Below are 20,090 nucleotides of genomic sequence, written 5' to 3' on the forward strand. Positions count from 1 at the left end.
TGACTCAAATGTTTCCTTTTACTAAAGAGCTGTGCATAAGAGACAAACACACTCTAATGTGCTCTCAGTATGTTGTTGCAGGAAGAGGTTGCATTCCACAGAAATGTATAAAGAATACAAATATGGGTTTCATTAGATCAGTATGTTGTTGTTTGTTGGAATATTTATAGAAACTGTGCAGGTCAATTAAGGAATTCAAAAAGAAAAGAGATCTGCCACATAGTTACTGTCATAGGTGCGCTAAGGAGTGCAAAGACAACAGAAGAGTTACAGATATTACACAATGTAATAAACATATACTGTACGTGTGAAGCCATTTGGAAGTTAATTATTGACCTTATAGTACAACTATTATTATAACTACTATTATAGGACAAAATAATTTCAACTTAAGGTTGGATCTCATGGTATCCTTTAGTCAAACCTTGATTCATCTACATTAGAGATTGTAGCACTTGCAGTAAATTTAAATCACTAATTTAAGAATTGTGAAAAAAATAGCCTGTAAATAATTTATTTGAAGCAGTGACTCATAACACAGGCTTTGACTAGGACTTGATGTACTGTATATCTGCAGGTTTGAGCTAGAAAAGAAAGAAATTTGGCAAAAGCATTTCTTTGATCACTTGATAAAAGCAGATCTATGATTCCAGACTTAACATTGAATTTCACTGTTTTAACAAGAATATACAAATTCCTTTATTTAGGTTCAGAGATGGAAAACAGTAAGTAGAAAAAATCTGAATTCTCAGATGATTGAATGATGTTTTGTGTATCACAGCCAACAAAAACCATACAGCTTTAAAACACGAAACCCTTTAAAAAAAAAAAAAAAATCCGCCATAAAATTGGCTGCAATTTTTATACTTCTTTGCAATTTACTTTTTACAAACTAGCAAACTGTTTTCATAACTGATGAGCAGCACCAGGCCACAAAATCTGGAGCTGATTTATGAGGCGTTAGCAAACTGTGGACGATGTGGGAGGAGAGGACAATAGACATGATGAAAATAAAGTCCATATCATAAAAAAAGACATTAAAAAGCCAAGTTCTTCCAGTGGTTGATGAATTGCAATGAGAGGAACATAAACCTATATTATATTATGCTGCACAGTGAGCACGTTTATGTGCTGCCCCTTAACACAGAAGCACGCACATAAATACTATACATACGCCCTAAAAAGACTCCTTAAGGGAGGACAGAGACTGGACAATTTAGCCATTTAATTGATGCTCCTGTGCAGTGTTTCTGACAGTGGCTCTGTTTTGGGGTTGATCCTGAGACCTTGTGGTTAACCTGCTGTATATCCAACCACAAGCCCACCCTGTCTGCTGTCCTGTATAAGACGAGCTGCTATTGAAGAGCCTCAGATCTTGCGCTTCTTCCACTCTGGTTCCTTGTCAGCTTCCTCATCCTCCTCTGACTCCTCTGCAAACACAGGCTCTGGTTGGGTCCTAAAGGGATTCACAGTAAGGAGCAAGGGTTTCGCAAACTGTCTGTCAAATTTCAAAGCATGCTTTGGTGCAAATTAATGAACGACAAATATAAATATTAACATATAAGTGGTGGGATGTGCAAGCTGCAGATATAACACTGGTTCCAGTACATGGAGAAGAATGCACTAATCTCAGATCCATCAGCCTTTCAAAGGACTGATCGTTAGCAGAATTCATTTGATGTTTAATGTAACTCCCAGTCAAGCAGAGAGTTGTGACAGTGATATCACTATTAGCCTACTGCCTGAGAGAGAGCTCTGCAACCAGGCTAAAATGGTGTACTTCATCTGATTTATCTCCTGTGAAGTGTACCACTTGTACATCATAGTTTAAGAAAGATGGTTTGCTTGCTGTATGTAAAACATACCGTACAAATTTTGCTCACAGCTTTGTTCTGTGCTTTCATCGCTGTCTGTGTCTGATAGCAATCTAAAACTTTCCATTATTCTTCTTCCCTGCAGTTTGAATGTGTACCTGTAAAACTGTGCAGCTCTTTAAACATTTGTGTCACACCGCTTGGAAGAAACCTAAGTACCATCACAAATACTAGAAGCAGCACTCATCTTACACTGTCAGCTAATGAGAGCAAACCCAGAAATAAGACAAGACGAGTGAAAAACAGAGAATGTGAATGATTCATATTTTTACGAATGAAGATAAGAGGTTTTCTTACTCTTTGTATGCTGGGGCGACCCAGTAAGGGTTCTCAGAAGCGTCCTTGGCATGACGGAGGATGGCCTCTCTTGCATTACTGTCATCTGATTTATCTAAAGCAATGTTCTTTACAATGAATGAAGATAGAGTGCCACCATGAGCTGCGACTCTGCCTCCACGACCTGTCAGGACACAGGATTATCGGATTAGTTGCAGTTAAAACTTATGTACATTAAAAAAAACACACACACACACCTTTTTAATGTTGGATGACAGAACTTCATAATGATGTACTATTTTACCAACTCACACCAACACACACATGTTAATATACCTCTATTGTAATAATAAAAAAGTAACCTGTATAATCCAAAAAACACTTAAAGCCAATTTCTGTAGAACAATCAGTGGTAGCAGCATGGGGGAAGTACACCATTCATCTTCTGAGAAACCACATGATGTGCCAAATAAAGTAAAAGTAGGAGAACAATCAAACCAAAAATCCTGTAAATCCTGACCTCCACCAGTGAAGAGCAGACTGACCTGAAGGTCTGCTATGGGCTAGTCTTTGGTGCCAGATGATGTCATCATCTGGTACCTACTATACTCTATGGAGTGACATCACCTGGCATTAAAGGCCAGCAAATAGCTAGCTAGCCTACTAGCTACATATTGGAAGATTTTATATTTGATGATTTTTGCTCAACCTAGTCAAGAGAGCAACTCAGTAACATTTGCTAATTAGCACTAAACACAAAGTTGGGACTGATGGGAATGCCATTATTTTTGTAGGTATTTGGTCAGATTTGGACAAGTTAAAATTTTGACATGATGATGCTGGTAAATGTAAAAATCTACAGTGGCTAAAACTAAATGGAGGTCCTGTATATGATTTCAATGCAATAGTCAGCTTCAACAAGGATGAAACTTAGTGCTTGCTTAATGGTATGTGGTCAGATCACAAATTTATCCATTAAAATATGCCACTGAAACCTACAAAATATTTTAGTTTAGTTTATTAAATTTCATGACACTGTATTTTGTTATTCATAAACATTCTACAATTATTTTATAACATGCTCGGTTGTGCACAAGAGTTATGTACTTTTTTCTTAAATTTAGGAGCAGATTATCACATTATGAAGTTTGTATTATTAATGTGTAGAATTCTGTCTTGTACAGTTGTATTCTGGGTTCCTCCTGTCTCTTTAAGGCCCCCCTTGCTAATGAGCCCACACTGTTCTGATTGGCCAGCTTTCCAGAAGCCTAGTGAGGGGCAGCCATATCAGAGTTGTGATGAGTTACTGCTGATGAAAACCCGACATTTCCTACTTCATTACTTCATATTAAAAGCTTTTAAATGACCAAATAATGGGAGACTTTTATTGTGAAGAATTTACAGGAAATGAAATGTGTTCTTCACCAAATTAGCAGAGCTTAGTTAGTGGCACTAAAAAAAAACAGTCGACATAACAACATATGGAGATATTTGGAGCTCTCTGTTCAGCAGATCAGTTAGAAATAATGCAGGGAGGAATAGTACGAGCAGAAACAGCCACAGTGATGATGATGTTTGATGAAGAGCTGCAGACCACCAGCACACCTCCAACAGGTAAACAACTTATTTTAATTTGCCGTACAGCGTGCCAGCTCGACTCAAACCATAGCTCGGCGGGACTACTCCCAAAACAATGGAGAAATGCCATAATGTTAGCGGAACAGACCAGTGAACTTGAGCGCTGTGTGTTCAGCAGATGACCATATAAAGAAATCCGTCATGAGCCAACGTCGGCTCGGGCTGAAAACAGAAAAAAATGTTGGTAACTGAGCATTCAGAGTGGTCTGATGCCGGTGCTTTTTGCTCACGGGGATTACTTCTACATACATTTACCTCATTATTTGACACTTTGGCCACGTTTAATATGAACAGCCGACACTGTAATGTTATATATATGTATGAAAATAAGGAAAAGCATAATAGTTCCTTCTTTAATGGAGATTTTGGGGGGGCGACTCTTACTTTCAGGGGGGGAACATTCTAACAGTTGTCTTAAACTATCACGGATAAGATACACACACGCATGAGCACACACAAACACACTTACATTCACATTCTTAAACACAGGGATTTCCTGCTCTAGTTGGGCAGTGGGTTTTTTTGGGGGGGGGACTGAGAGGCAACTCCTTCCTTTGCTTGTAAACATCCAGCCAACCACCAAACATTACCTTGCACTTCTGGAGAGCGATTTCACAATGAAGATAAACAATATAAAGACAGCCTGTCGTTCAAAATACACTGCCCTGCTATCAAGTACTCAAACTTATTTTCATAAAATTGACCTACATTTTCATTCGCAGACTATTCCATTTTATGTTTGTCTCTTCCTTTCAACCTCTATAACTCGTTTTCTTACTTGTGTACTTACGCAATACTGTGCAAGTGTTAGGCTGTTCCAACAATTTCTAATTAATGTCATTTTGCTGAAAAAGTTTGAAGTTAGTTAAGTATTTTTGAACGTAGACAGCTTGTAACAGTGAAGTTAAAGAAGAAAAAAACGGGTATATTGAAAAATACAAAACCTTTGCTTGAGTTTCTTATTTCAAGATTTTTCGTAATCCCCTTTTACAATTTTGGATACTTTTTATATGTTCCCAGTACTTTAAACGTTTTTTACAGAGAAAAAGTTCACACTAGTTTTTTTCTCCATTGTGGAGTAAATGGTGCTGAAGGAATAAGTGTGGAGATGAAAACTGTGAAAATGAAAAAAACAACAGCAATGAGCCAACTGGAACACAATGAAGCAGGAAACGTTGTTTGGCACCTAGGCTTATTGGAACGACGCTCGAACTGTATTCACCATCATGCATAGGTGTGGCAGTAAAAAAAATATCAACTGCCCAACCATGGGTTCCATAGAAAGTTCACAATGCATCATTATGTCCCAGCACTTAGAAAATATGAGGCAACAGCAGGCTACAATGAATCTTTGAGAGGCCAAATGGGAGCAGTGTCGTTATAGCTCTTGACTTCAGCTAGATTGCATAATGCAGAACACATCAACAACTATGGATTTGTACATCTGCCTCAAACTGAATCATGTTCTCATCCAGATAAGAACATGACTAATAATACGCTTCAAAAACAACAGCAGAACTGTAGCTGTAGCTCTTGTTACTGTACTTAAATGTAATGAAAGCATTTGTTTTGCATTTTTGTTTTAGCTTATCAGCTGCTTTGTCTCATAATTTGCCTCATATATCATGTTTTTCTTGTTACTTTTGTTTATTCTGTTTAGTTAATGTTTTGTACTGATAAAAGCAAGAAAAAAAATAAAGAAATGCACGTTACCTGGTCCGGACACAGGAGGCTCAGGTTTGTGGGACTTCTTGGGATCAAGTCTGTCCTTCTCCAGCTGTTTCCGAGTACTTCGCTGTCGGGCCTCTCTGAACATGGGTAAGGCATGAGCTGGAGACACACAGGGTAAACAAGGATAATCAAGTTGCTTAGGTAACTCAAACTGCAAGATCACATAACACAGCCGCACAAATAAGCAGACAGGACACCTGACAATATGTTCAGTGTTTGGAGCTGAAAGAAAACAGAAATGAAAAGCTGAGTTTTTACAGTGTTTTCATACAGAAAGAGCTGGAATACATCCTCACATCTCACCTACTACTACACCCTGCAGCAGTTGCGTAAAAAACACACACACCTGTTGACCTCTGGCAGCATCTCCCCTCTTGTGTACTCTTTCTGCCATAGTGCACACCAACATATTCATTATATCCCCCATGTTTAGATTCAGACAATCGCTCTGCCACTCTTCACACTTTTGTGAACACTATCACAATAAAGGCCCCCAGCACTTAAAGCCACGAGAGTGTGAGTGAATGTGTGCATGAGTACGTGTGAATGAGTGCCCTTAAAGATGTGCGAGAAGGAGAGAGTGTGTGTGTGCGTGTGTATACGAGCGTTTGTGTTTGTGTAAAGTGAGTGTATGCTCTGCTCTTATCCTCAGAGGTTACAAAGAGACACTTTAGTAAAGGGTTAGATAAAGTGATTTTCCATTCAGGAGCCCTGTCGCTGTTCAGTGTTAATTCTTCTCCTCCACGCTACATTAAGCAAAAAGGTTACTGTTAACAGATTCCCTCGCTTTTCTCAATGGGCCATCACTTGCTTCCTGTCCCCTCTAATTTTCCAGTGCCAGGGCATCAAGTGCGTCACTCGCCGCATGAGGCAGTCAAATGTCTGCCTACTTCACACCCTGTTGGCATGGCAATGAAATCACATGATGCATATGAAAAGGCTGCCGTAGCCCAAACAATAAATGAGGTCTGAATTGTGTCTCGCAGCCAATCAGAGACAAAGTGTCAGCAGCTCTTCTGTTCCTGTAGGTTCATGACTTCAGTCCGGGGGTGAGAGAGAGTGAGGCACGCACAAAAGAGATGACAGCCTCGTGTGTTGGTGATATGACAGGATGACAGGTAGTGTGTGTGGTGTGGACCATCAAGAGATCACGCCAGCAGCGGTGGGAGAGGCGGCTGTCCCTAGCGTGATCTGGTGTTACTGGAACCACATGGCCGCCACGTGGCACAGTGCCCCCCGGCTGTCCATCCACTCATCCACACCCTACTCCATCAGCTAATGGGCCTGTGAAAGCCCTGAACACACTCCCATTCTTCGCAAAGCCCCCCGGTATGAGATAGTGTTTGAATGTTTCTGTGTGTATGAGAAGCAAGAAAGATGGGTTGGTATTTTTGTTCTTTATGTCTGAGATCGAAACATGGTAAGAAAATGCTCCTACTATCACATCATGCATTTCGGAAGACGGCTAGCTTGTTCTTGTCTCTCTCTGGCTGTTAAAACGCACACTGCTGTATCATGTGAAGAGCAATAATGAGCAGATGGGTTAGTGGCTCAAGGTGGAATAAACTGCTGAAGGGCTTTGAGAACAACACTTCATCACAATTACCTCACCAATTGTTTGCTGATCAAAGGGACATGTGTGAAACTGCATGCCATGAACAAAAAAGGCAACAGAGCGAGGAATTGGGTTCAAAGTTCATTAAGTGGCAAATTAGTTTGTTCTTAAAGGTTTTGGATGGAACAGATTGCAAGTTTGTTTGCATGTGTATGTGTCTACGAGTGCAGACATGAAGAGACTTACGTGTAATGATGTAATCTTGCGTTAGCGTCTCTGCTTGTTTCTCTTTCCGCTTGCTCTTCACTACACACAGCTTAGCCCCCCTGGAAAAGAGCCATGTGGTTACAGATGATGCTATTTGAAGGTACAGTATCATAGAAAACAAAAGGTCTCTATGGTGTCAAAAGATGCATTGCATTGTCCTTGAATCATTTTATCTTTTCATCATTATCACTAATTCATCTACAGAGACTAAGCTTGTTTTATAAATGTATATTAAGGTGCAGCTGCTGAAGCTTTGGTGTAGACAAGGTGAAATAGAAATAAATCTCGCTGCTTGTGGCAGTCAAAGGCATGCCTACTTCACAACCTGTTGGCATGACAATAAAATCAAAGATGCATATGAAAAGGCTGTATCAGTCTGAGGCGGCTGTGTTGATAACAATGACCAAATATACACCAACTGAAGTAGTAGATGCATTTTTTTAAATCATTTTTGGACAACAGTGGAGTTCTATGGCATGAAGCCATCAGAAAAATTCTGTTTGTAGGATTAATTCAGTGCTGGCTTTAGTCTCTTTAGGGGAATTTCTGTTAAAAAATTAATTACACACCAGACTTATCCATTAAGTTCTGATCTGAATATACCTGTGACTTTTGACGGGGTCATAGTAGACTTTTGCCAGTCCATTACCAGTTCCCACCATTATCTGGTTGAGTTTTGGGTGCCACAGGCAGCGGACGACACTCTGCAAAACACACACAGAAAGACAGACACAACAAGACACTGTTAAATGTTTTTTTTGTCCAGTAACTGTGATACATGTGAGGAAAGGAGTCAGCAGGTTGTGGAAAACTTTCTATAATGTGGGTCACCTTTGCAAGAATGTTTACAGGCTTTCTGCTTCTCAACTAACAAAAAGTAACAATCATATTTTACAAGTATTGAGTATGTGACCCAGGTTGGTTGTGGTACAGTGGGGATCAGTCCCAGCTTGCTCTGCTGCTCTAGTTGACTATATTTGGTTGTTGGGATGAGGGCTGGATCCCTCAGTCTGTGTGTGACAGATGGCCCAGTGCCAATAGGCAAATGTGACCACATTTATCCAGAGGTGTGTGTGTGTGTGTGTATGTGTGTGAGAGAGAGAAACAGAGAGCAAAAAAGGGGCAGAGAGAGAGAAATACACGCACAGTTGTTGGACAGTGATGTAGACCCTCTGTTCACTCTGATATGTGAGCTACAGTAGAGAGCCAGACTCCTTGTTGGAGTTGTAGTAGTGTCTCATTTCTTCACACACATTATTAGAGCATCACAACCTTCTGTGATGAGCTGTGTTGAAGAGCACCATTTTTAGCACACATCTGCAGTTGTAGAACATTTTTGAGAAATAGTGATTTAAACGTTTGGCCTGTGTTTACTGTATGTGGAACAGAGAGGGCAGTCTGAGGGGGGGGTGGGGGTCTGGGGCAGGAGTGTAGGATGGGGGTGGGTAGGACTGCGACTGGGATGTCCAGATTCAGTGATGGTGAAAGCTGCTTAACGCCCAGCTGTTCAACTTCCCACCAGGATACCAGGGGAAGGAGTCTCAATCATACACACACGATCATATACACACACGCAGACAAGAGGTCAGGCACGTACACAGACAAGCAGTCATGCATACATGTGCTGAGAGAATTTTTTTTTTTTTAGATGATTTAGATGTAGAAAATATATAATAATAAAGTTTAAGGGATCACCAAATTTCTATATATATATAAATAAACATATAAATTACATATATATATAAATTCTGCCACTCTGTGCTGTAAATAAAATTAGAAAAAAAAAGGTTACTTTCCAATATCTTCATGCAAGTATGCAACATAATTAAGGTATTTTTGTCCGTGTGTTGAAATAAGATAACATCAAACATACATTTATACACTATCAGGCCAACAGCTCAGTGGTTTGTAGCTCATGGGACAGATGAGGGTTAATCTGCTCAACCAGATCATGAGCCGGCTATAATTGATAGAAAGATCTGGAAAATGCTTTAAACAGGATGTGTTTAACATGAGCCTCACATATTCCATTCATATATTGGCTGATGGATTATAAGATTGATGAATAATTAATTAATTACTTAATAAGCAAACGTGAAAATATGTTTTCAGTGTAGACACTGCGTTGTATAATCTAAGCATAAAAACTTCATTTAAGACACTCTTGAACTGTGAAAATCTGCTGTATTTTTTCCACAAAGAAAGCTCAAACCCTTGTATCAACATGTACGTATCATGAGAGATAAAAGTTGATCCCCTGTTGATGCACTTCAGCGTAAATGTGTAATGGGTTATAAATTGTCCTGTCGGGGTTGCCAAAGCAACACGGAGAGGGAAGACAGAGACGACAGTCAGGAATTCTGTTACACTCCACAGGTACTGTCAAACCTCGAGGAATCCACCCAATCCACAATACGACAACACAGCATAGAACGGCCCAAATCAGGCAGTAAAACCAAAATAAAATTGACAACACAGCCAAGTAACTGCAGTCCAGTTACTTGGCTGTGGAACAAGTCAAACAGAAAGAGCAGAGCAGCCTGAAACAGACCAGTTCAGTGGGGCCCACCCCAGCTGAATCCACCAACAAGTCCACAGCCAAGCACAGCTCAGTCAATCCAACACTAAGACTGCTTTCCAGATATTCAGACCAGTGTGTTTATAGTCCAGGAACCCCTGTTTAGGCTTCATGTCCACAAAATTACATCACATCATGAAGGAGGAAACTTTAATCAGTCCGTTCTTCAGTAGCAGACTTCTATGTCTCATCACATTAAAATACCAAAGGCTGATTAGAGCTAAATAAGACAGCCACTTGCCTGATATGTATGCTGACTATGAAATAAAGTTATGCAGCACTAATGGCAGACAACAGTCACAGCTGTGTTCCTTGTTTAGTCGCTGGTGAGTGGATCCAAATGTACACCGCTTCTGACAGACTGAGCAACACAGGCCAACTCCATGCAGCAGGGGGGATGGAGAATACAACTCTTACACACCTCAGCTACACACTGAATGTGCAACTGTCCGAGAAGTCTTCAATTAGCACGAACTACCTGCCTGGAACAACTGGCTTTTACATCTTGCGAGATTTACTTGGTAAAATGCACAAGAAAGAATAAAGTTGAGGCCTCCCTTCTACATTTCACCCTTGGCTGCTCTTCCTGAGGATGAAAGACAGACTGTTCATATCAAAGGCCACCTTGAAGAGCAAGGCACAGGGAGCAGCTCACTGTTAAAGAGCCATCAAGCATGAGATAGTAGGAGTAGTATAAGCAAACCGCAACTAGCCGAGGTGATCCAAAAATGGTTTTTCATCTACTAAAACCTCTGTCCATGCAGAAAAACAGCATTAATTATTTAGTAGGGCTGGATAATCACTAACTGTTTATCTGCACTTCTGAAATGCAGGAATATGCATTTTCCAGAACACTAGATCATTTAGACTTTAAAGTCATGCTGATTATTTAGAAATTTTTGCCCCCAAGTCAAACTGAATATCAGACTTCATCTTACCATTTTATTAACAAAAGTGACAGCATTAAATGTGGAGCGTCACATCTGGCCAATCCCCGATCATTTAATAACAGCAGCATCAGCAGCAATATCAATGCAGTGTATTGAATTGGTGCATCATCCTTCTGTGAAATGTTTAAAACAAGTAATGTACTGCAATCAGTGCAAAAGTGCAGGAAATCACACATTACATAGCACCAGAAGACACACACATACATGTAAGCTGATATGTGAATATGTACAGAAATACACACACATTACAGAAAGTGCACGAGGGCTGCAGGTTTCAGTAAGCCTCCATTTGAAATCCAGCCAAAGGCTCAGTGCTTTGCCAGTCAGCAGGATCTCACCTGGTTCCTGCCCCTTTTTGATGCACTCAGATAAGCTTAAGAGTGTCTGAAGTATTTACCAAACGGGCCTAAAACAGTCTCCACTCTCAAGCGCACCCCAGGATCCAGGTCTGGGGTTATGTAGACTGTTTAAGTTAGAAATGATTGGTGGTCCTTCCTTTCACTTGCCCGCCTGGTACGCCACTTTATAAAGACTGCACTTAAATTCTTGGGCCATCCCAGAGGCAGACGGCTGATGTAAACATAGTAAATAGCGCATTCATCAGGTTCACTGAGTGCATGTCAACTAGATACAACTGATATGCTGCAAAAACTAAATTTACAGCATCAAAATTATATTAGAAGCTACCAATAATACTTGGTGTGGTCAATCTGATTGTTAGAGTGATGGCTGGTGGGTCGGGGGGGGGGAGGGGCTGAATACAGAAGATGCATTGTAAGTAAACTTTGTCTATCAAAAACATACAATACCATGAATGGCACTAATCCAAAAATGTAGGGCATCAAAATGGTCTAGGCTAGGCAATCTGGTGCTAACCCTAACCCTCCCCCTCTACAAGTAAACATCTCTATTGGAATTTGTCCAGTAAATGTCAAAATGCCAAAAAAAATAAACTAAAATGTCCATGCAATTTAGTAGGATTACACTAATGATCTCTATTATCAACAAATGACGGCAACCCCCATTAACAGCCATTCTCCAATTTAAAGCACATTTGTGAAGTTCACAAATAACGTGATTCACCAACATAACTTTTTATTTCTCTGTGCCCTCACAACAACATTTTTGGAGGATAAAAGCATAATTAAAGTACTTTAATCATTACCATACATTTTGAAAGGTTACCACAATTAACAGAAATAAAACCACTGCCAAGACAATTGGCAGCGTGTAACAATCTCTAGACTGCATTGTTTTTCGTGGCTCTGGGTTGGATTTTGTAGGAAATCTGCTGCATTTCTGTACAGCACAAAGGATGAACAGACAGGAAGAGGTTTTGCCATCCGTCCAGTGAAACTGAGCTGAAGCTGTCAGAGCATCTCACAATGGCAGATGGTGGAACAAGTGAAAGGCCAATGGAAAAATCACTTCCAAATGTTTACCCTTTTCAGGAAAGTGAAAGAGAAGACAAACGTCCACAGGGTGATGTAGGGGAGGACGAGGGTTGTTAAGTTCTAAACAGACTCTTTGACCCAGTGTCTGAGGTCTTTCTTTGATGCTGTGATATCGTCACCACAGTGACAGCGGGTGCAAATGCTACAGCTGATTCTGTTTATAAGAGTCTATGTAGACTTTGCAGGAAGAACTGAAGTACAACAATCAATAATTACCTGCTTGGTCTAAAAAAAACATCCTTTCGTATGTGGATTGTGTTGTGTTGACTTTTCACAAATGAATAAAGCCACCTGCCGTCTCTGAGTTACACCATTAATACTGAACACTCAATAAGTCAAGTGTACTTCAATTGGAGCACACTGTTAAGCTCTGTCAGGTATGTGCTGTCATCTTCTAACTACTGCCAGACAGGAGTTCTAGCTATCAAAAGAGGAGGGAAAATGTGGTTTTAATTTTGAGAAATATTTGAACAAATAACGCCAGAGGCTGTTGTCAAAGGCGTTTGTTTGTGGTAAGTACACTAAATTATCATCAGTCAATTGACGGTGACAGAGTTTTCAGGCATTAAAGTAAACAGTCTATTCTATTTTAACATAGTGTTGTTTTTCTTCACTTTATTCTTAACTTCAGACAACTGCACTGACAGGGTCATCCAGCTCCAGACATGAAAGCTTACACTCAACTTTGAATCCACCAGTGATCCTCTTATTTAAATTGACAGCTGAATGGCATATTATTATATCAAAGTTGAGTATAATCCAATGATCTACACCCTAAATTTGAGGTGAAATGCAGGTCATATTTAGATCAGGAAATTCCAATAAATAAAAGTGACTACAGTTTTTTTTTAAAATAACATTTTCAATGTTGTTAAAATCACAGCTAAAATGGGTCAGCTGAAACATAGACTTCCTCCTCCTCTCAGTTAGTGCAACTGTGCAGTGGGGTGTGCACTTAGTGTAGATGCGGTCCTGTGCCAAGGTTTGCAAGCTAACAGCAGCTGGCTGGCAGGGAAGGGGGGACACAGACACACACAAACCCATCTTTTGTCTCTTTTCCCTCTCTCTCCAACATGTTCAGTCTACGGCTCATGTGAAAGTTTCATGCCTCAGCCAGAGAGACCAAGTTAGAAGCTATTATCCTCTGTCGGACCTCACTGTTATGACTACAGATACACAGTGCTAAATTTGTTGAATAGGGCTCGAAGAAGAGGAGACGGTGGAGGAAGAGCAGGAAGCAATAAAAGACAAAAAGTTTTTCTACTGAAGACAGCACCGCTATCCTTCGTTTCAGCACCTATGGCTGGTTGCCTTCACAAAATGGATTTCTGAGAAAGCAGGATTAGTATAAAGTATGTAGTATGCTCATGTGTGTGACAGTGTAGTCTGTGCATGTGAATGGAACATTTTGTTTGTGCTGATTATTCCTTAGATTATTTAATTTCATATATAACTCAAAGGCAGTACATATAAAAGCATCAACCGTGGTCCTGCCAAGGGTTTGTGGGAAGGATTTGCAGTAAGGAAAGGTCACATTACTCCGCTCTCCCAGCTTGCCTATAACCATTTTTTAAAAGTTTCCTCCTTTGCCTTCAGTGCCCTCCACAACTCTTCTCATCTTCCTCTGTATTGGAAGAACACATCAATACTGGGGTAAGAAGGAGAAAAAACATACTCTGCTATGCTGCTGAGAAACCACAAGAGTTTAGTGCTTGCTTAAGACACTAAGTCATTCAGAGGGATGTGCAATCATAGGATTGTCTTATTGATTTCAGTCACAAAAAACACAAAACTAAATTCAGTTTCTGAGTGAACTGGTTTGAATTAAAATGACGTGTATCTGACATAATTATGCCATAATAAAACATAACAGAGGCTGCTAACTGTTCTATTTCTCCAAATTCCAGTGTGCTTCATATTTGCTGTCAGGAACTATAAATACTACAGACTAAAATAAATGCTATGGTTCATATTGGTTTATCTTTTATACAGGTCAACTCAATTGACTTTAGATTAAAGCTGGATTAATTTCTAAAGGCTCCTAGTGGACAGTGCTTATTATTTATGCATCATATGGACAGCGTTGAACAAAAAGAAGAATGTAGATGAATCCAGATGAATGCTAATGGCAAGTTAAATGTTTACAGCTCTCAGAATGTGCTGCTGTTGTTGTGTTTTTAAGGAGATAAAATTATGTTAAAGTATTTTATGGCTGCAGTTTTGTTTGAGCCCAGACTACTTAAATGGAAGAGAAATGACATGCACATTGGTTTCATTGTGGATCCATTATGTTTTTTTTCCACTATGCGTCAATTTGGGTCATTTTGGTTTGTAACCACCACACATCAACCAGCTGAAAAACAACATCTTACAATGAGAACAGTTGTGGCTGTGGAAGTCAAAGCAGAACTTACTGCATCGGTGACTTCAATCTCATAGACCCTCTGGAAGGAAGTTCGGTCAAAGAAAACCAGCTTCCCATTTCCCTCATTTTTCTTCACTGAGGTCCCTGTTACAAGAAGCTTGTCATCTGGGCTAAAACAGCAGTCAGTCCTAATAGGGAAAATTACAAAGATACAACATCAGTTCATATTCCACACATAATTCACTCATACATGAAAAGCTGTAATGACGCAGCTTGCAAATTAAGATGAAAGTCAAAAAATCTCACATAGCAAAGTAGTTGGTCAGTCCAGTGGCAACATTTACAGGCTTCCTGAAGTTGCGTATATCCCACATCTTCAGAGTGTCATCACCTAGAAAAGAATAGATGGAGGCAACAGGTAAACTCTAAATTGTGAGCTTTACATTACAGAAAGTCAACAGAGTGGAACTTTCTTAAAGGATGTTTACTTTACTGCATTTTCCGTTTACATTACAGAGATACAGTACGTTGAGTGAAACTCTTATACAGAGTTATTCCTGTTTGTCTTTGTGTTCGAACTCTCTTGTCTAGATTACATACCAAGCAGAAACTCAAGAGATCTATTGAGAGTGTACTGTGTTTTCTTGGTGGTGGTCTCTGTTTATTTGTACACTCAGGAAGAGAAAAGCTACTTCTCTGCTTTAACATCATCGCTTTAGGTCAGTGCTCAAGCTTTAGACCAATAAACTAGAAGCTCTAAGTTGCACTGTTGATGAAAGCAACTTCTTACCTCCACGTGAAGCTAAAGTCACGCCATCATAGGAAAAGGAGAGGCAGGAGGTGTCTGATCCTGGAGTATGGGCTTGCCGACAGTGGAACTTTGTGTGGACCTAAAAACAAAAAATTCTCCAGTTAGGCAACTGAAAGCACAGCTGAGGCATACAGTAAGGTAATAACCCTTCCAAGCTATGGCTGATATGTACAGTACCAGCAAAAGTTTGGACACACTTTCTCATTCAAGGGAATGGGAAAGTATGTCCAAACTTTTGAGTGTATGTCAAGTAAAGGTTAATTGCCATTTCATTATTCCATGTCATGTGCATGGCCCGTGTATGAAAGTGAAAGTCTAGTACAGAGGTCACGATAGCAGCAATCCACTTCTGTTTGTGTCTAATAATAGATATGTGCAAGTAACAAAAATAGGAATACTTGAGCAAATACAGATTCAAGTTACTTGTTTACATCCTGTTGATATTTATCACAAGTAAATATGACCACATGGTGGACGAAGACAGAAAAAAACAAACTAAACAAAACTGATCATTAATTAAAACAACATGAAAACTGCAGCTGGCTCTCCTTGCAGTTTTCATAAACATGCTGCTGTGGTCATTATAGGTCATCAATAAGAAAACAAGTTCTTAAATTATCCTGATGTCTCCAGATGTACTACAGTATAAAACTGCCAACACTTTACTTCAGTAGCACACATCTAACGTGGTCACTGCAGTAACAAAAAGACCTTTTCATTATTTTCCTCCATGAACAACATACTCAACTACGAAGCCCATTACAATTTGAAATACCACTAACGTTACACGCTGTACCCGCCACCATCTTTAAAGAGGCTACAGACCACAGAGATTTACCTTGGCAAGCTCACGTCTGACAGATGGTATTTTGACTTCTCCTCCTACCTGAAATAGTATTATAATATTCCTGCTTGGTATAGTTTACAGGCAATGACGCACAACAGACACCCTTTTAACTGCGGCCCTGGGCTAACATTGCCGTTTTGATTCTTTTTTATTATTAGCCATCCTTAAAAAGTATCACTTAAGAATATCAATTACAAAATACAGACAATAGACCCTTTTCACGGCAGACATTTGACTTCATTAATTGTCCCCGAAAACCATGCATGCACAATCTCAAATTGTGTTAGATTTTAGAGAATATAAGGTTCATTTCAGTGATAACCAGTGCTGCAGGAGTATGTGGTACTGTGGCTGTCATGATGAGTCATTTGGTCCTTACACAACCTTATATACAGACACAGTATGAGTTGTGTCTGTATTCTCGGAAGGAAGTCAAGCATGTTTTCAGTGGGTGTCGGGCTCTGCCAGGAGTGTCCTTTCACAAACAGGATCTCGAGGTGCAGCCAGGGGGAGTAGAGTGTCCGGATTGGGGATATCAGAATCGCTTTTCTGCTCTTTGCAGATGATGTGGTTCTGATGGCTTCATAAGACCGTGACCTCCAGCACGCACTGGAGCAGTTTGCAGCCGAGTGTGAAGTGGTCGGGATGAGACTCAGCACCTGCAAGTCTGAGGCCGTAGTTCTCTGCAGGAAAACGGTGTATTGCTCCCTCCTGGTTGGGAGTGAGTCACTGCCTCGAGTGAAGGAGTTCAAGTATCTCCGGGTCTCGTTCACGAATGAATGGAAAATGGAAAATGAGGTCGACAGGCAGATTGGCGCGACATCAGCAGTAATGTGGGCGTTGTACTGGACGGCTATAGTGAACAATTGAGAGCTTTGCCTTCAGGCTCAGTTCCATACCTATGGTCATAAGCTTTAGGTTGTGACTGAAACAATAAGATTGAAAATACAAGCTGCCAAAATAATTTTCCTTGTGGGGTGGCAGGGCTCACCCTTAGAGATAGGGTAGGGAGCTCAGACATCCTCCTTAGAGCTCCTTCGTGTCAAAAGGAGCCAGTTAGAGGGGTTTGGAGCTCTTCTCTCAAAATAATGAGTAGATCAATCAATAATGAATACAGTCCTTAGTTACAGCACTAAATATGGGTAATTCTGAAGCAGAGACAGTCCACGTTTAACCCCAGCTAGGTAAAGGACATAAAGACATACCATGGAAAAAGAGAGGCAGTCTGCACGCTGAATATTAAAACCTCCCAAGTATTTATGGGGCAATGTTTCGAGGTATTCATACAATCATCTGTATAACTCTGCCCTTGTAAATATTTCCACGGCACGTTGCTGTATGAGAATGTGATCTTAGTCGGCTAGGCTTTTAACATGTGATGATCAGCATGTATCACTGAAAACCAAGTAGGCTAAGTGACATTTCAGTCGAGGGTCATTGTATAGGTGAGAATAGACTGATCACAAAAGCTAGAGGGAATGGAATCTCACTCTGGTGGTGGATGGCATTTTAAGGATATTTTGGAAACAATGGAAAAATGCCAAACACCCATCCAAAATATACAAAATATTCCTAATTCATCCCAGCCTCTTCACTCATGCTCCCTCTGCACACAGAAGCATTTTAACTTCTTGCCTAAACAGCAGTTTCCAAAATGGCCTGCCATTCGATGTACGTCCTCTGTGCTTACTTGGAGTAAGTGGTGTACTACTGTAGTGCACAGAGTGTGTGTGCCAAGGTCTGCAGCTCCAAGCTGGAAATAACCCAGCTCAACCCCCACACCCCCCCCTCCACCCCCACATCCCCCAACACGCACACGCACGCATGCACGCACACATACACACTTCTCTCTATCTTTCTCACACATACAAAAGAACAGCAAGAAGAAAAGCTCCTTAAAAGTACACAGGCACTAAAAATGTGGACAATGAATAGAAATGAAAAAACGTGATAACCAATAAAAAAAAAAATTCTGTGACGTAAAACTTCATGTTACTCTTAACCTGAAGTTTACAAAAAATAATCCATGTCTAAACGCAGAGAAACAAATAACAGTATTCAAGTTTGTTTATTAGCGATATTACAATTAGGGCTAAAAAAGATGTATTATTTTTATTGTTGATTAACCAGCCCATATCCCATTTTGGGATTAATATTCTGTAAATCGACTATTCAATTAATAAAATAAATGTTTCAGTACTAATTACAACAATAGTTTCCTGTGTCTTCTTGCTTCCTCCTTCTTAAGTATGCCAGTGGCTTAGTTTTACCTGGGCAGACTACAGCTGGATTATAGAGATCGATCATTAAAAGACGCTGGTGAAGCAATAGTTTGGGAAGTAGTCTTGCTAACACTCAAACAAACATAACCTTGGTTTATACAGCCACATTTTCATTAATTCTAAACGGAATGCAAATAAATCAGTGAATAGAGAATTGCAGCAATACAGGCTTTTGACTCCAAGAGGCGGATAAGGAATTTTAAGTGTGCAAAGTGTGGAAGACAGATAAGATAAATATAGAGAAATACTCGCTAAAAAAGCAAGGAGAGTGGAGCGTGAGGTGAATGAGTGATGTGTCCTTATGATACAAGAAGGAATCGAGGCCATACTTCACTTCCAAAGTAAATGGAGGGAAGTTATTAACTTGGACGAGACAGATAACACTGTTACCTTGAACTGTAGATAACACGGATTCCACTTTTTCAGGCCTTGGCCACTTAGCCTCTTAGTCTCTCCAGGGATAATTCTCTACCATCATCATTTAACTCATATAAAACCATTGACTCAAACCCATTTTCCCCACTTTTTTTTTTTTATCTTTGATCATCCACTTATTCTTTTATTCACTGCATTGAAATTGACTTGGTTGAGAAATAAAAGTCAAGAGGTCAATTTAATATAAAGACTACATTTTCTAATCTAACAGCAGGTTTGAAAGAGCTAGGCCACAGGCTATCTGAGGCCTACTAAACAGCAGCTAAAGTCTAAAGTGTAAGGCTTAAACCTAGTCAAACACAGAATATTCTACCGTTAGGATGTGTAGTGACTGACTGGGCTTCGATGATTGGAACCAAACTTATAAACCTAAAACAAAGACATTAGGGGCCTCTTTTCCATTACGTAATCACAACAACCACTGCTGTGTCATGAGCACATAGACAATGGGAGCGTATCCAAGCAAACAATTTTTATTCATATAAACGCAGGCACATCTATGCGTGATAGGGACAGTGGGGGATGGGGTCAGCGGACTATGAACAGGAGGGTACACTGATGAACCATTTTCTTAGAATTATCATGTCTTACAGTACAAATTATGAGCTGCTGCATTGCTTAATAGCACAACATGAACATGGGTTATCTCATAGTGATCCAGGATGGTCTCTATGCTTTTTAGGAAAATAATAGTGTTGTCTGAGAGGTGCGGGGTGAGAAAATACAAAAAATATGTACGTATTACACCATAAATATACTGAGAGGACAAGGTGATGAAATCTGCTTTACACAACTGTCCAGAGAGAATTACGCAAATCAGATTTTTTTCTAAAACTTGTTTTTTGCCATATCCACGGGTTTCCTGAGGTCAACTAGTAAGCAAAGTTATGAATTTTTGTTTAACCTGTAATGAAACATTCCACAAACTTTTTGTTTTACTCTCTTCATCTGATAACTTTCCCTCTAAGATTAATCCAATCTGTTGTTCGCACACGCTGTGTTTTAGCTCCTTTTATGTTGTATTGTT

At 39.9% G+C, this 20,090-nt stretch overlaps 1 protein-coding gene across 3 annotated transcripts in view; it reads right to left on the reverse strand.

The window, feature by feature from the left end:
* Positions 1–827: 827 nt before the first annotated feature.
* The window catches only part of LOC122968666 (WD repeat-containing protein 70), a 40,588-nt gene continuing 21,325 nt past the window's right edge, over positions 828–20,090 (reverse strand). For all 3 annotated transcript variants that reach the window (XM_044334053.1, XM_044334052.1, XM_044334051.1), the window contains exons 11-18: positions 15,479–15,578; positions 14,995–15,079; positions 14,738–14,876; positions 7,945–8,045; positions 7,321–7,400; positions 5,502–5,618; positions 2,172–2,334; positions 828–1,456 (exon numbers count right to left, since the gene is read on the reverse strand). In XM_044334053.1, coding sequence (XP_044189988.1) covers positions 1,369–1,456; positions 2,172–2,334; positions 5,502–5,618; positions 7,321–7,400; positions 7,945–8,045; positions 14,738–14,876; positions 14,995–15,079; positions 15,479–15,578 — 873 coding nt within the window. In that variant the 3' untranslated portion in view covers positions 828–1,368. The remainder of the gene's footprint in view (positions 1,457–2,171; positions 2,335–5,501; positions 5,619–7,320; positions 7,401–7,944; positions 8,046–14,737; positions 14,877–14,994; positions 15,080–15,478; positions 15,579–20,090) is intronic.

The sequence above is a fragment of the Thunnus albacares genome, chromosome 18 (genome assembly GCF_914725855.1).
Source record: "Thunnus albacares chromosome 18, fThuAlb1.1, whole genome shotgun sequence".
Classification (NCBI taxonomy): domain Eukaryota; kingdom Metazoa; phylum Chordata; class Actinopteri; order Scombriformes; family Scombridae; genus Thunnus; species Thunnus albacares.